This window comes from Bicyclus anynana, chromosome 18, assembly GCF_947172395.1.
Source record: "Bicyclus anynana chromosome 18, ilBicAnyn1.1, whole genome shotgun sequence".
In the NCBI taxonomy this organism is placed as follows: domain Eukaryota; kingdom Metazoa; phylum Arthropoda; class Insecta; order Lepidoptera; family Nymphalidae; genus Bicyclus; species Bicyclus anynana.
This window is the reverse complement of record NC_069100.1, coordinates 11628495-11645316: the sequence shown is the minus strand read 5'-3', so window position 1 is coordinate 11645316 and position 16822 is coordinate 11628495. Positions and strand designations below refer to the sequence as shown.

Here is a 16822-nt window from a genome sequence, read left to right as displayed (position 1 = left end):
TTTCTCTTTGTCTCCGAATAGTAATCGGTAAACACTGTTACTTCTTTAGAACTGTACTACTATTATCATGCTTTTAGAAAAGAAACGTGAATAAATAACCGTAAAAATCCGTAAAATCCCAAATAAAAATACAGTAAAATATTTGAATCTTCAAAAACAATTATCGTGTCAGTGAGAACTATTAATCTTGTATTTTTCACGGAGTTTTCTGATTCTGTTTAATGGACTACAATAACTTTGATTTGTATCAAGAAGCCGAATCTTCAGTACCAGTACAAAGACTTTTGGACACGAGATTCCGGAAATGGGTACATATAGATTATAAAGATTATAAACAGTAGGTAAATACAGACAGTAAGCCTAAGTACATTATTAGCCATTTGGATTAATGGTATTTATCTAAGGTACGATAAACTAATCCTGAGTTCGATCCCGGGTAGCAACCGCAAAACATTTACTATTTTTTTGTTATAAAATGTTGCTGCTTGTAGATTCACTTCTTCTTCTTGGAGTATATTTTCTTTAGTTTGTATTATTATTTCAAATATAAAAAAAATTGCTGCTGGCAACTCCTCAGTAGATGTCATTGTCATTTGTCAATTGTCATTTGTCAAATCGAAAAAAAAGTAGTTGTGAGACATCGTGAGACATCTTTTTCTTTTCTAAAATTAATTTTCAATTTTCCTTTGCACAAGGTAAATAATCCGAAAATGTCTTCGAAATCATGCCATAAAAGTGTAATTTTGTAATACCGATGTGATTAGCCGAGTTACTCTGACATATTTGTGGAATTATTTCTAATAATTATGTTCTATTTGTGACAATCGCGCCCATTCTTAGCGGCATTTTGTTCGATCAATAATAATTTATATCTTCGTAGTATTAGGATAAACTGATCTTTATTGTTAAAATAACAGGTACTCAGCGTAAGTACAGCAACAAACAATGGATATTATGCGCAAAGTAATCAAAAATCTTTATCACAATTCTTGAACAACCTCTTACATGTCTATCCATTGTAGTAATAAATACAAAATTATAATATTTATTACTACAATATTAAATATTATAAATAATAACTTTTAAAGAAATAGAATCTGGAATACGCAACAGTAATTGGTTAGTAGTAGGTAGTTATTATTTCATAAACAATATCAAATTACACACTTCCAAAACTAAGTAGAAAAAATGATAAGCCTCTTGAATAATTAAATGAATATTAAAAAATTGCTTATAATTTGTAGGAAGCTTTTTGAAAAATAACTATATACCGCATCTTGATGAATTCTGCCTTATCAGCAGTAGCGAATGAATATTACAAAACAATTATTATTTTAAGATATCATGATTATTCTCAAAAATACATTGTGTGGTTATATGAAACCGCAATACAAGTTATACCTTTTCCACAAATACTGTGAGAATAAATGCTATGTGGTCATACCAATGCAAGCCATAGGTGACTTTTGACACCCATGGCTTGCATTGGTATTGGCTTCTGACATTTTGGCCTTTGCTTCTATGCCGAGCACCTTTTACATTTTTGTATATTCTTCTTAGGTTAACCACAGTCAAAACTCACAATGCCAGAACTGACAGAGTTGGACAAGGCCACCGCCTCAATGACAGAGAAGCGCAAAGAAGAGACAGCGTCGTCAGACAGTGACTCTGATGACACCATCCCAGAGTTGGAGGATGCAGGTAAATAATATTACTTTATTTTTGTATTACTAGAAGACGCCGTGCGGTTTCACCTGAGTGGTTCACGTACCCGAAGGAATATGGGGATAAAATATAGCCTATAGCCTTCCTTGATAAATGGGCTATCTAACACTGAAGATCAGCTTTATAATATTAGTATACATATGCTTTTTTTGTTTATTTTACTAGGGGACGAGTGGACAGTTTAAGATTTTCACTAATCCTACGGGAAGCATGGATTTTTCGAGGATGAAAAGTAGCCTATGTGTTAATCCAGAGAAACATCTATTTCCATTCCAAATTTCAGTCAGTTTATAATATTAGTGTGATTATTTTATGACAAATTAGCCTTGGACTGCAATCTTACCTGATGTTACGTGCAGTCGAAGATAGAAGTAGGGTAACTTGATAGAGGTAAAGTGTATTCTACGCACATCACTGATGGTTTCTATCCACCACCTAACTATGAGTACTGTTTACCAGCAAAGAAATTAGAAATGAAGGTAGTTGTTTATGTTATATAAAATATATTAACCTTATCTAATTGTTCTAAGCTTATTAATCAAATTTATTTCCATTAATTTAAGAACAAGTTAATTATAATTATAATTAGGTGTGAAATGACTAGTGATTTATACCCTCATTTTTAATTTGTTTGTTGATAAACAGTACTCATCAAGAAAGGCTGTAGTATACTATTTGTAAGTATATATGTATAGGTTCAAATGATGACACTATGTATACTGGCCTGATCGAAGCTGAATGGAATTACATATTCTACATCAGTCAAAACATGGCCAATATAAAACTGTTGGCATTATGGTCGCACGCTATTATTTATTGAACAGTGTGCATTACCCATGTCAAGTACATAATAAATATTTTAAAATTGCAAACTGCTTGGGGTTCACTTGAGTAGCAGATCATTATTTTATTGTAATTAGTGGTAAAAGAATTTTTGGTTGGTTTAGTTGATCCAGAGATTACCTGCTTCAACACTAGAACTTTTACCTCTTTAAATTACAGTTTATTTTGCCTAGATTGACTAGGCCAAATACAGATATCATGCACAGAATTGACCTCTCTACAGATTTATTATAGGTACCACTAAAGACAAAATTTGTAAGTAAGCTATCTTAACTAATCAGAAGGCAGTGAAACCAGCTGGGAGGTCGACCAGTTCATTTTAAATGCAACAGTCCACATATTGGTGTACTTGCAGGGGCGCCAGGCGCGGGCGGCATCACAAACCCGATCGCGGGCATTGACATCGTGTCAAAAGCGAAACAGTCGCGTGGGGAGAAGAAGGCGCGCAAGATCATGAGCAAACTCGGACTTAAGCCTGTGAGTATTATTTAGAAATAGAATTCTGTTTTTTTTTTCTTACATAAAGAATTCATGTTATTATATATCATTTATATATCTTATCGGGCACTTTACAACTTAGCAGGCAATCAGAACTAATAATTCTGGAACTGTATGGGTTGTAAAGGTACAAAGACATTCATGGTGTGTGTGAAAATCTGTGATTCCTAATACAAACGCAGGCTTGATTCTTAAGGAAACTATCTACTCATTTCTGAGGCATTCAACTGAATGTTAGAATGAAAACATTTTAAAAATGTTTTGAATATTACAGGTTCACTGGCCCCATCGAAGCTGAATGGAATTACATATTCTATATCAGTCAAAACGAGGCCAATATAAAACTGTTGGCATTATGGTCGCATGCTGTTGTTTATTGACCAGTGTGCATTACCCATGTCAAGTACAAAACAAGTATTATAAAAACCTACTTGGCAAGAATATTATCTTTACATGTTATTAATAAATGATGGATACCACTCCATTACATCCTTTGTCCATTTTCCTTTATCTGTCCTTATTATATGACCTGCCCAATTCCATTTCAGTTTTCTTATTTTCTGTAGTACATCAAGTATCATCAACAATGGAGTGGTATCCTCGAAACGGAAAAAGACGTCAAGGACGTCAAATCAAAAGATGGGAGGATGATTTACCAAAAGGGTGGAGGAGGTTAGCTCGAGACAGAGATGAGTGGAAAAAAGCGGGGGAGGCCTATGTCGCAGGACAACCTGACCTACAAAGTGGTTGCTAAAATTATATTTTATTTTATTTTTAGTTGAATTTAAAAAATTGTATTAATTATAAGTCAAAATGTAAAAGGTCAGCGAATAAAGGCTTTTATTATTATTTATTATAATAAATGATGTAAAATATTTAAAAAAATAGTAATCCTCCGCATCTGTCTGCTTCTTATATTCTATGTATCAAAAATGGTCATATGCAGTAAAAGTTTATACCAATATTTTCACTGACACATGTGTCTGCTATGAATGTGTTGATGTACATACTTTATTTTTTTTGTCTGGGCTTCATTTCAGGTGCAAGGAGTTAACAGGGTAACAATAAGGAAATCAAAGAACATCCTATTTGTCATCAACTCCCCAGATGTATACAAGAACCCACATTCTGACACCTACATTGTGTTTGGTGAAGCCAAGATCGAGGATCTGTCACAGCAAGCGACAATGGCAGCTGCGGAGAGGTTCAAGGCACCAGAAACACAGACCGCAGGAAACGATGCAGCCACTGCTGGCACTGTAAGTGATACTACTACTATTAAGGCAAATGTCGACTAAAAGCGGCAGTATCGAAAAAGAACACTTATTTCTTTCATTGCAATTCTCTTTCTGAGATGTGTCACAGTATAAACCTACCAGCGGACGCCCGCGTGGAATTTAGTTTTTCACAAATCCCTCGGGGAATCATGGATTTTTCCGGGATAAAAAGTAGTCTATGTGTTAATCCAGGCTATAATATATCCTAATACCAAATTTCAGCTAATTTGGTTCAGTAGTTGCGGCGTGAAAGAGTAACAAACATTCATATCATCAAAATCATCAGTTTTCGTAAATCTCGGAAAACCATGTTTTTTTTCGTGATAAAAAGTAAAATCCATTCCAAATTTCAGCTAAATCGCTTCATTAGTAGTGGTGTTATAGAGTAACAAACATCCAAACATCCATACAAACTTTAGCATTTATAATATTAGTAGGATTGATAAAGTTTAATAAATTGAAGGATAGAAAAGAGGATCTGAAGACCCATTAACTGTCTTTTTTTATTTTTTTATATGGTGTGTGGCTTATATTGTTTTTTCATTCGCAGACGGTAGCACCAATCGCAGAAGAAGAAGACGAAGAGTGTGTGGACGAGACGGAGATTGACGAGAAGGATGTGGAGATAGTGATGACGCAGGCCAACGTGTCGCGAGCGAAGGCGGTGCGCGCGCTCAAGAACAACCAGTCCGACATAGTGAACGCTATTATGGTGAGCCTCGGATACCTTCGTTTCTTCTTCCTTTTTTTTTCTTGACTGCAATCTCACCTGATGGTAAGTGATGACGCAATCTAAGATAGCAGGCTAACTTGTTGAAACCAAATGGGGTATGGATTATCACCATCCTCCTAACAATGCCTGCTTCTATCTTGGATTGCATCGTCTCTTGGCATCAGGTGAGATTGTTATCAAGGGCTAACTTGTAAATCATAAGAAAAAAAATATGTTTCAGTTGATTTGAACACACTTTGTTTAAGATAGGATGGTGTAGCTAGTAGGTGCCCTAAAATAACACAGCTCACCACTGGTTTTAGTCTAAAATTTTTATGTCAGTTTGTTCTGAGTAATCTCTAGATATGATTGGACCGATTTTAATAAGACTTTCACTGGCACATGTGTCAAATCTATATGAATACTAGCTACCCTACCCTTCCCTACCTCTTCCTTAACTATCCTACAGCTGTCTCCTGGTTCTAAGCTACTTCTTCACCTTCAGACAAATTGGTTCAGCCGTTCTGGAGCTATAGATAGAAATGGTCTAATTAACATGACTTTCTTATATATATCTAATTAATGTTTTTTTTTTTATTTACAGGAGCTGACAATGTAGGCTTCGTATGTAGTCACAAGAATTATTTTATATGTTCTTAGTTTTAAGACGCCAGTATATATCCACCAAAGTCAATCTCAAGGGAAGTGAAACTGAATTTGTTTTGGAATGATTATGGGATTGTATATAGTGTTATTTACTTTGAAATACATTATAGTATTCTAAATCAAATCTAGTTTTATTTAGTTTTAAACAAGGTTTAATATAATTTTAGGATAGGATGGAGAAAGCCTATGTTATAGGCTTGTGTTTAGCTACAATTTTATGCCTAATGGCTAATTCTAATTTTTAATTTGGGCTCCAGACCTTCGGTACTCTGCACAGACTCGTAAATCTTTGGTTATAACTGTATAGTTTTATCTAATCGAAATTTCAATCAAAATCATTTGTTATAAAACTGGCCGAGTGCGTATCGGGCCACGCGCTGTGTAGGGTTCCGTTGATTAAATAAATAGTCACTAAATTTCTTATTTAATGCACAAAAATACTGATAACGTTACCCATGAGATAGACAATAAAAAATCATACTCACTGTGTTGTTTTTGTTTTCAAATTTTCCTTTTACTAGTATAAAGATGTAATTAATATGCAAACTCACCCCAAATTTAGCTATCTAGTTTTAACCATAGAATTATTAGGTACTTGTACCGAATCGTAAATCTATGGTTTTAACAGACTCGGGAGTTATCTTACTGACAACTTTAGCTAATTAATTGACAACGGAATTTTTATGCAAATTTTCGTACCTCAGTACGTTTTACGATGGTCTACTATTCCAACGTTTTACATGAAAATTGCTTCTTAGCTGTTATAGTTTTCCTTCTAATTTAATTGTTTCCTTATCCTACATAAGTGTTTTTTTTTACGTATACCTTATCCATGCGTATCGATAAACAAATGTTTAGCTGGTAGAGGAGAAACTTACTACTTTAACAAAAATTAGCTCTGAAAACCTTAACGTTTCACAAACGGATCCCTGAATCGAAAAATAGTGGTAGAACTAGAAGCAGTGTTGCCAATTCAGCGACTTAGTCGCTAGAACTAACGACTTTTGCTTATGTCTTGGCGACTAAAATAAAGTTATGACGACAAAAATTGTTTAGCGACATATCTGGCGATTTTTGGAGTACAAATTTAAACAGACCTAGCTTAGATATTTCAAAAAATATATTAATGTTTAATATCTTTTAAGGTATTTTGGCAAAAAAACACTTATTTATGTGATTGTTACAATAATGATGATACAATTGTTTAATTAAAAGTTGATTTTGTATGTTGCACTTATATATAATTTAGGTACTTACTCAATTTATAATTTTTTTCACTTATCCAAATATTTCACAACGCCTTCTATCTCCGATAAAATTATATGTATTCTTCTCCATAAGCTTGTGGATCCGCTCCTGGTGGAGTTAGTTTTAGCAACTTTCTAGCGACTTTAGATTAGAATCTGGCTAATGAAAGTAGAGACTGAAATCCTAAAAAATCATATAAACATATTTAAAATACATGCGTTTTCATAATTTGTTTAAATTATTTTTTGTTTGTGAATACATTACTACTTATAAATAAGTAAACTCAGTTATTCCAATATTTGCAATAAAATTTTCAGAATTTACTCGTGACTTTTTTTTTTTGGCGGGCGATTTTAGTCTATTTTCATTAGCCAAAAAGATTCTAGGGTCTCGGAATTTTTGGAGTTGGCAACACTGGGTAGAAGACCCCTCATTTAAATTGTAGCCCTGTCTAACGATACCCCTATAAAATATTTTCCAAAATTTTATTTTACGACTTTTTTCACATTGTACATACTCATGCTAAATTACAGCCGCAGACTGACGGACATGGCAATACTTGGGCTCCCACTGGACTACGGAACCCTAAAAACTATTTTTCAGTTATAGCAGCCTACACACGGACGGATGAATGAAGAGTTTAACTACTGCAACTGCAAGTCTAGCCAGCGTTATTTGCATAACGCTTGCCCAGAAGATGCCTATTCACTCTGGCCTTGAATGTTGGGAAAAATATATGTAAATAAAACACATTAAACAACATATACATTTATAATAAGTAAAACATGTGAGTTCCTGGATGGATGGTTAACTGGAGGTGGAGGGTGCCATCTATCACGATTCCCGATTTGAAAAATTCTTTTTTCATGTGAGAGGGCGTCCCATAGTAATCATGACATGATGATGATGATCTTGGAGAAATCGAGGGGAACTTTCAAATATTATAGGGACTACTAGCGCGTTTTTTAATGTTTTCATTAAGTATTTTTAAGCACTACAATTCTATGAAGATCTGGTTACTATCTGATGATGGAGCCGAAACACAGATGAGGGAACTCCTCATCAATTTACAACAGTTACATTGTATTTGGACTTAATTAATTTGTATCGATGAGCATTTTACGTCTAGATGGGTTCTGTCACTAGGGGTCTGGTCTGGTGATGGAGTCGAGGGTCAATTAAGGAAACTCCTCAATGGTTTATAGTAGCTGCCTTGCGTTTGAGCTTGATGAATTTCTATTGATGAGAACTTTAAATCTAAATGTGTTTTAAATAAAACTACAAAAGGTTCCTACAAAAAAGCAACTTATAAAGCGTAGGTAGACCCCCTGTTGTAGCTGTAATGATACTGCGAAAAGAAAACCAGTTAAAACGGACGACTTGCGCATGTTGCATGCATTTAACACAGATTGGTTGACCAGACTTGAAATCATAGTCATAGAAAACACAATGTCAAATGTCAATGTCAGTTGTCATCTGAAAATCTGACGTAAAATTCGTGATCGAATCTGTTATCTGTGATTCATTTGTTTTCCTTATTTCTTTCTGAAATGAAATGAAAAATTAATATTTGAATCCAGTTTAATCCCTAAAGTGTGTTGATAAATAATTGTGAAAAATGTCGATGTTTCCGGGAACGGTGGCCTTTGACGAATTTGGCCGGCCGTTTATCATTTTAAGGGACCAGGAAAACCAAAAACGGCTAACCGGTATCGATGCTTTGAAGGTAAGATTAATGCTTTATCCTTTTTAACAAACTGTTTATGATTATTTTATAATCTTGTCTAAACGTTCTCAAATAATTTCATGTCTGAAAAATTCATCTATAGCTATTACCTTTGTCACAAAAACTATAAATTATAGACAACCTATCACCAACTGCTTTAATTTTGTATTTCTAATAAAATATTCAAAGAATTCAAGGCTATCTTTGAATGGATTTATTTAAATTTATTTGTTTACGTTACCCTCTATTTATAGAGGTGCAATACAATAAGCTTATTACAGTATTTGCAGAGAAAAATGAATTTCAATAGTCAGATGTTTGGTCACATGATCAGAGTTTTACCTCTAATCTTACAAAGAATAAAAAAAAAACCAGTGTTCTGTATACCGACTATAATCGTTTACATAAAAATGGCAGAAAAGCATTTTATAGGAAATCCTAAAATAAACAAATTCATCAAAATCTCTCATCCAGACTTTACTTACACAGTAATATTTGCAGTATTAATACTAGGAGAGTAGGTTGCAATGGATTAATGAAATTATGTCAATTTCTATTAATTGTATCAAACCTTCAAGGTTTTTGACCAATAGGAGCATAAGTGTGTTGGGATTTGTTTGCAAGCAAGTTTTTTTTTATTCAATATCTCTCTGCCAATGGCAAAATCTCCACAATTAATACATACTGCCGTATGAATTAATATAATATGACAGTAGTGTCTTACCAAAACTAGTTATACCAAAACTAAAATTAAAAGTCGGTAGACACTATTTGTGAGAGGCATTAATTGCAACAAATTTACAGTCACACATTCAAGCTGCAAGGCTTATAGCTGGCATCCTACGTACATCATTGGGCCCGAGGGGCTTGGACAAGATGATGGTGTCTGCAGATGGTGAAGTGACAGTCACAAATGATGGGGCCACTATCCTCAAGTTGATGGATGTGGATCATGAGATTGGCAAGTTGATGGTGCAGCTTGCACAGAGTCAGGATGATGAGATTGGTGATGGAACCACTGGGGTGGTTGTACTGGCAGGTTTGTTATTTGTACAAAATAATCCATACATATGAATTGAATTGAAATGTCTGTTTGTGATTTCAAGATAACTGTTTTCTTTTCTCATGTGCTTATTTACAGGATAACAAAACATAAACAAGCTTTTTTATAATTTTTGTCTGTCTCTCTTTCTGTTAGTCTAGCTTTGGAATGGGTGAACCGATTTTTTAGTGGAACTAATCCTAATCCTGAAAAAAATCCATGGTTCCTGTGGGGTTTGTGTTAAAAACTTAATTTCGCATAGATGAGTCAGCTAGTACATACTAATAATATATCTCTATTCTGATTCACTTGATTTTATGTGGTAATTGCTAAATGTTACTGGCTGAAACAGCTATGCTGTGTTGAAGAAGAAATAATAATTTAATTAGAGCAGTTATTACCCCCATGAGTTATTTATGATTATGATAAAGCAGATACTATTTTAATTCATCTACAATTTGTCAGCAATCTTGTTTTTTTTTTGGATGACTGCAAAAAATGATGATGCTGCTTTCTTTATATCCTTTTACTTTTTTATCTTCCCTCTTAACTTTTGATGATTTTGTTATTTTTTTTAAATTCATTATTATTATTATTATATTAATTTATATCCAGTTGGTACAGCATCAAGCTAAAAAAATTGTTGAATTGTTTATAAATTTATAGATAGCAGTGAAAACAGAAACTAATCATTGAACTCAAAATATCTAAGCTATATTTAATTATAGGTGCGTTGTTGGAACAAGCCTCAGCCCTGCTTGACAAGGGTATCCATCCTATCCGTATCGCCGATGGCTTCGAAATGGCTGCAGCGACAGCCCTAGCACATCTGGACAACATTAGTGAGGCCTTCCCAGTAAACAAGGACACAAGGGAGCATCTCATCAAAGTCGCCAGAACTACCCTCGGGAGCAAAGTTGTTGTGAAGTGTCATCAGTTGATGGCCGAGATTGCTGTTGATGTAAGTTGACTTTATGATATCTAGGAGACATAATAAAGATTGCATCCATACATACAACAAGGTACTGGTGACCCTGTCTCTGAACCCCTGCATAACTGGGGTCACCTAGTGTGCACAGCTTAGTGCACTATGTTCAGAAACATCAAATACAGTAGAATCTGCTTAACATGATCACGCTTAAAACGATTTCTTGCATAACACGTCATTTTACACCAGTCCCTACAATTTGAGCCATGTTTTCATACATTTCTTAATGCCTAATACGATTCGTCATCCTGTTTAATACGCCTACATGCCGTATGAGTGTAATTCCAAATGCGATAAGCAAATTACAACAGATAGATCAGGACATCATAAAGGTCCTTAAACAAGGTTGCAGGACAAGACTAATACATGATATCTTAAAGAATTCGAAAAGTTAAATTACTTTGAAAATGCTGTAATTGCTAATGAATTAAATATTTTTTGTCAAACCAGAACAAAATAAGTGATTATTTTAAGTAATGTATTCAGGTAGTCTATACACTAAATACACATTTTTTTTATAACTATGTATGTGTAAATTATGTTTTATTTTTCACTATTGATGAACCTCCGCCCCTATCCCGTATAATACGGTTTCTCGCTTAAGACGCGTTTTCAGTTGGGTCACTGCAAAATCGTATTAAACGGGTTCTACTGTAGATTCCTTAATACTATATCTACCCACTTGCTTGCTACTTGCACACCTGCTATTGCGTGCTAAATTTTCCTGCAAAATCACGGAAAATTGGCAGTGGTTTTTTGAGGCTATTAACGTATTGAATGTTTCATATTGTCAGGCAATTCTGTCAGTAGCAGACTTGGAGAAGCGTGATGTGAACTTTGAGCTGATCAAAGTGGAGGGCAAAGTGGGCGGTCGTATGGAGGACTCCATGCTGGTGCGAGGGGTGGTCATCGACAAGACCATGAGCCACTCGCAGATGCCCAAAGTGCTTAAGGTGAGTAACCAAAAAAATCTCATGGAACTTTTTACCTATATTTTACCTTTTTACCTTTATATTTTTTGAGAAAATATTTCATTACTGACTCTTAATAATAATGTAATAACTGATAAGTTCTTAACTTCTCTTAACACACTCATTCTAATGAAAATAAAGATTTACTCAGTAGTACTGGAAATGTATAAAACATTCATCAACTAGATCAGACTTAGAATGTGTGTTAAGAGAAATCTCATACCATCATGACTTTGCCAATAAGGTCACTCTGACTTTATTGGCAAAGTCAAAAGTATTGTTGTGATGGCATGAAAGCTAGCAAAATTAACAATTGCACCGTTAATGATTAACAATATGTTATTTCAGGTGTCATGAGATATTTTGTTGATGCATCGTAGGATTTTATGTATTGTATCGTTATTGTAAGATTTTAGGATACTGATAATTATTCTTGTCTCACAGGATGTAAAGCTGGCCATTCTCACATGCCCGTTCGAGCCGCCCAAGCCCAAGACCAAGCACAAGCTGCAGGTGGCGTCCGCCGAGGAGTATCGCGACCTGCGCCGCTACGAGCACGAGAAGTTCGTAGAGATCGTGCGCAGGGTCAAGGTAAGCTGGTCACACTCACATGCTGATTGGGCCCAAAGCCAAGCACAGGTGTAATGCGACAGGTCACAAAGATTGCACCATAATTTTGTGGTAGAAACATCTTGGGCAGGTCCCACAATTTGTGATCTTGAGAATAGATTTAATGATACCTTTCAGAATGTATTAAGTTCACTTCTGCTCATCATGGTGTCCATACTCACACTAAACAATTGATTAATTAAATCAATTGCATAACAATACACTGTTGCACAAAATTGCTAATGTGACAATGATGCTCAAACTATACAGGTACAGGTAATTTGTACCTGACAGCCTCTTATTTATACTATTGTGGTAATAGCAACTTTATACAAATATTTATATTTACAATAATATTATTATGAATGTTAGTACAACCTCTACTCAAGAAACATGTAAACACAAGCTAGTGTATCTCCATGTATAAGTTCCATGTTCTGTTAACTAGTAGCTGTATTTAAAATTGATGATTTAATATGATCTTGCAACTTTATAGGATGCAGGAGCAACCCTGGCAATTTGCCAATGGGGCTTTGATGATGAGGCAAACCATCTCCTCTTGTCTGAGGGTTTACCAGCCGTGCGCTGGGTGGGAGGTCCCGAGATGGAGCTGATAGCCATAGCAACGGGGGGCAGGATTGTGCCACGGTTCGAGGAACTATCTCCGGACAAGCTGGGCTCTTGCGGACTGGTCAGAGAACTAAGTGAGTCTCCTCAAGTTAACGAATTTAATAAATCCTGTATTAATACATTTTCATCATCACTAGAATTATTTTTATTTTTAGTAAGGTTTGTTAAGTGGGCACGTAATTCGAAGAGCCGAAATGGCGACCCCACACTAGAAAGCGAAGTGGTGGTCGACCCCCCACCAGGTGGACTGATGACATCAAGCGAGTCGCAGGGATTGGCTGGATGCAGATGGCTCAGTTTCGTGATGTTTGGAAGTCCCTACAAAAGGCCTATGTCCTGCAGTGGACGTCCATCTGCTGATATGATGATGATAATGATGAGTTCTTTTATTACAGCTTATTTTTTTTCCTTTTTAGCTTTTGGTACATCAAAGGACGAGATGCTGGTGATAGAGCAGTGCTCCAACTCGCGCGCCGTCACCGTGCTGATGCGCGGCGGGAACCGCATGATCGTGGAGGAGGCCAAGCGCTCCGTGCACGACGCGCTGTGCATCGTGCGCAGCTTGGTGCAGGTGAGGGCGGAGACATCGCTGTAGGCACAGACGAGATGTGCAGATAGAGCAGTGCTCCAACTCGCGCGCCGTCACCGTGCTGATGCGCGGCGGGAACCGCATGATCGTGGAGGAGGCCAAGCGCTCCGTGCACGACGCGCTGTGCATCGTGCGCAGCTTGGTGCAGGTGAGGGCGGAGACATCGCTGTGGGCACAGACGATGTGCAGATAGAGCAGTGCTCCAACTCACCTATGACACCAAAAATAGAAGGATTTACAACCTACCTATGAACCTGCAATATGCACTGCATAACGTACATTCGGTCACCATAGATCGACGAACGCCGGCTGCACACATCAAAAAGTGTCCAGTACCGCCTGAGCCGAGCATGTAAAAGGGAGCGTGGCATAAGTTATAGATAGTCTAGAGAAGATTTTATTCTATATTACCTGTACAAATAAGGCCGTTAGCTTCGCCAAAATAGTGTTTAGGATGATGACTATGTTTGAATATATTAATTTTTAATGATACATTCGGTTAAATAAGGTCAATGTTAACTAATTTATACATAAAAAGTAAAGATTATATTTGCAAAATAAATAGGATTATAAAATTTCAAATCTATTAAAAATCTTTTATCGTAATTAGATGAAAATTCATACAGTTTTAGCATCCTTACATCAAATGTAACATTTTTTACTATGTGAACTATACACAAATAACAAAGATATTAGTAATTTTGTTCAAATGCTTATATAAATCTAACAATCATTATGACCTACGACGTCATTAAATTGTACCATTTTGTATGAGGCGTTTTCCAGGGACCCGCGGCAGCGCCGCAAATCTGACCCTTTAAACCCCTGTAGCTCCGAAAGTAATGATCGCAGATACCCTGTTACTTTTACAAAATTGCTTTACTATTAGCGTACTCCTAATTTATATACAAATTTAAAAAACTGTCATCATCCATATTGTCAGGACTCGCGCGTGGTGTACGGCGGCGGCGCGGCGGAGATCTCGTGCTCGCTGGCGGTGGCGCGCGCGGCCGACAAGCTGTCGTCGCTGGACCAGTACGCCTACCGCGCCTTCGCCGACGCGCTGGAGGCCATCCCGCTCGCCTTGGCCGAGAACAGGTCAGCTTACTGTAGCTTGGCTACTTCCTTCGTAACATCCCTGCATGCACGATTTCACAACGACGCCTGTATATCATGGGAGTGTCACACAAACTTGCCAGACGATAACTATTTGAGGAACCCCTCAAATAGTTATCGTCTGGAAATTTTTGGCTATGTATCAATCATAAGAGCTGTAATAGCCCAGTATATATGACCTTTGCGTCTGATACAGGAGGGTGTTAGTTCGGATCCGGTCCGGAGTATTCACCTCGCAACTTTCAGTTGTGTGCATTTAAAAAAGCATTATAAGGAAACTTGCATACTAGAGAATTTACTTAATTCTTTGCATGTGTGAAGTCTGCCAATCTGCATTGGGCTAGCGTGGTGGTTAGGCCTAACCCCTGTTATTCCGAGAGGAGTCTCGAGCTCAGCAGTGAGCCAAATATGTATTGGTAATAATGATGATGAACAATCATTAGTGGATTACCATCTGATCATCTGAAACTATTATTTAGTGCATATGCACTAAATAATTTTATTTCTACAACAAAACAGCAAGCTGTGTCCTTATATCTTTGTACAAAAATTCAATTACAAACTATTATTGTAAATTATTATTGTAAATTTTTTCTTACTAGTTCTTCTACAAAGATATGATTTCGTTGCAGTGGTTTGTCTCCAATCGACACTCTGTCGGAAGTGAAGGCGCGGCAGGCGGCTGAGAACAACAGCAACCTCGGCGTCGACTGCATGAGCAACGGTGAGTACAATATAGTAGAAAGATAACTAGCAAATTAGGACCATTTAAAAAGTGTCAACTAGCCTATTAATTTTCCCGTATTTTTTTACACTTACTACTAGTCATTTCACACCTAATAATAATTATAATTAACGTGTTCTTAAATTAATGAAAATAAATTTGATTAAGAAGCTTCAAACAATTAGATATGGTTAATATATTTTATATCACATTTTATAAACAAACCATACAAATTTTTATATAAGTTATGAAATGACATGTGTTGCATTGTGACTGTAGTAGTAGTTAGTAGTAGAGTGTAGTATGAATACATACCAATAAGGAATGGAAAGAAAAATATCTGACTATGGTATGTATTCTTTTCACAAGATATGGTGTAGCGCATATGGCCTACTAGCCTTGATTCAGATCACATTATCACAGGCATATGTTATCTCTATAACACAGACTGGTTATTAAAGTGTTTTTCAGATAGCATGGGTACTGTGACAGTCGCCTGTATGACGTTCTTATTACGTACGTATCATGAATCGCGGCAAACTTTCAAGAGAGAAACGAACTGTCATCCGCACCATCCTACATGAAACGAACTGTAATGGACGGATTTGGCCGTTGACCAATCAGCGATCACCTCACGATATTATCGTTACACCAGAGATGGCGCCACTTTCATCTCCACCAAAATAAAAAGTAGATGGCGCTTTACTACGTAAACAAAACCAGGTGCTGTCACATTAATAATTGTTTTTTTATTTTTGCAGATTCAAACGACATGAAAGCAATGAACGTGATAGAATCTCTGCACTCCAAGAAGCAACAGATCGCGCTCGCCACACAACTCGTCAAAATGATCCTCAAGATAGACGACGTGCGCTCGCCCGCCGACCAGTAGTGTCTTATCCCGTTATTAATTAATGGTTTACAACACAAATATGTATTAAAATCCGTGTCTGTTAACATTCTGGTAACTTTAAATTGTCAGAAAGGTTAGTTTAGACATGTTGGGCAATTTTTTTTTTTTTAATTAACAGAGATAGTTCTTGTAACTTAATAGATATTTTATACAGGTAACAACAAAATGTTGTATCGTTAATAATATAACTCCAGAACAAATAAGAAGAATGTGAGCACGCAAAGGCGGCTTTATTGCTGAAAGCAATCTCTTATAGGCCAGTGGTGGTAACATGCGATCATTGAAGAGAACTAAACAAAATTCCGTTCAATGGCATTGAAGTTGTCCCAGTCCCATTTCTATTCGTACCAACGAATACGAAAAAATAAAATTTAATACAAAGAATATGTCCCAATTTTATTTCAATTATGTATTATAACATAATTAATTTAAATACAGTGGTTATGTCACATTAGTTATGCATTTTTATGTTAAGACGTGTGAGATGCGAGATGTATGCTTTTTGGTGCACTAATAAATTAATTTAACTATTAATATTGTTTTAT

The 16822-nt window shown here is 36.0% G+C and overlaps 2 protein-coding genes and 2 non-coding genes across 5 annotated transcripts; all 4 read left to right on the top strand.

Annotated features, from left to right (window-relative positions):
* The first annotated feature begins 542 nt into the window (after positions 1-542).
* LOC112050024 (nascent polypeptide-associated complex subunit alpha) lies at positions 543-5845 on the top strand. Of its 2 annotated transcripts, none has more exons than XM_024088144.2 (6): positions 543-695; positions 1561-1701; positions 2924-3045; positions 4107-4325; positions 4894-5055; positions 5660-5845. In XM_024088144.2, the coding sequence occupies exons 2-6, from the start codon at positions 1584-1586 to the stop codon at positions 5672-5674; spliced, it is 636 nt and encodes a 211-aa protein (XP_023943912.1). In that variant the 5' UTR covers positions 543-695; positions 1561-1583; the 3' UTR covers positions 5675-5845. The 2 variants fall into 2 exon arrangements, with proteins under 2 accessions (XP_023943912.1, XP_052743148.1); XM_052887188.1 differs by lacking the exon at positions 543-695 and adding an exon at positions 904-926.
* Positions 2443-2576, top strand: LOC112050041 (small nucleolar RNA SNORA16B/SNORA16A family). The gene has a single exon (XR_002887127.1). It is a non-coding gene; the product is annotated as a small nucleolar RNA SNORA16B/SNORA16A family (small nucleolar RNA).
* Positions 3344-3477, top strand: LOC112050040 (small nucleolar RNA SNORA16B/SNORA16A family). The gene has a single exon (XR_002887126.1). It is a non-coding gene; the product is annotated as a small nucleolar RNA SNORA16B/SNORA16A family (small nucleolar RNA).
* A 2623-nt stretch (positions 5846-8468) lies between the features above and the next one.
* LOC112050018 (T-complex protein 1 subunit epsilon) lies at positions 8469-16811 on the top strand. Its single transcript, XM_052887187.1, has 10 exons — positions 8469-8695; positions 9500-9734; positions 10466-10698; positions 11520-11678; positions 12141-12287; positions 12802-13009; positions 13352-13506; positions 14468-14622; positions 15273-15364; positions 16126-16811. The coding sequence occupies exons 1-10, from the start codon at positions 8588-8590 to the stop codon at positions 16254-16256; spliced, it is 1623 nt and encodes a 540-aa protein (XP_052743147.1). The 5' UTR covers positions 8469-8587; the 3' UTR covers positions 16257-16811.
* Positions 16812-16822: the final 11 nt, after the last annotated feature.

Bases quoted from the DNA above. Each gene is read 5' to 3' on its own strand.
- LOC112050024 (XM_024088144.2), top strand. From the start codon at position 1,584: ATGCCAGAACTGACAGAGTTGGACAAGGCCACCGCCTCAATGACAGAG. The intron at 1,702-2,923 runs GTAAATAATATT...GTGTACTTGCAG, and splicing joins CCCAGAGTTGGAGGATGCAG to GGGCGCCAGGCGCGGGCGGC. The intron at 3,046-4,106 runs GTGAGTATTATT...GCTTCATTTCAG, and splicing joins GCAAACTCGGACTTAAGCCT to GTGCAAGGAGTTAACAGGGT.
- LOC112050018 (XM_052887187.1), top strand. From the start codon at position 8,588: ATGTCGATGTTTCCGGGAACGGTGGCCTTTGACGAATTTGGCCGGCCG. The intron at 11,679-12,140 runs GTGAGTAACCAA...CTTGTCTCACAG, and splicing joins AGATGCCCAAAGTGCTTAAG to GATGTAAAGCTGGCCATTCT. The intron at 15,365-16,125 runs GTGAGTACAATA...TTATTTTTGCAG, and splicing joins CGTCGACTGCATGAGCAACG to ATTCAAACGACATGAAAGCA.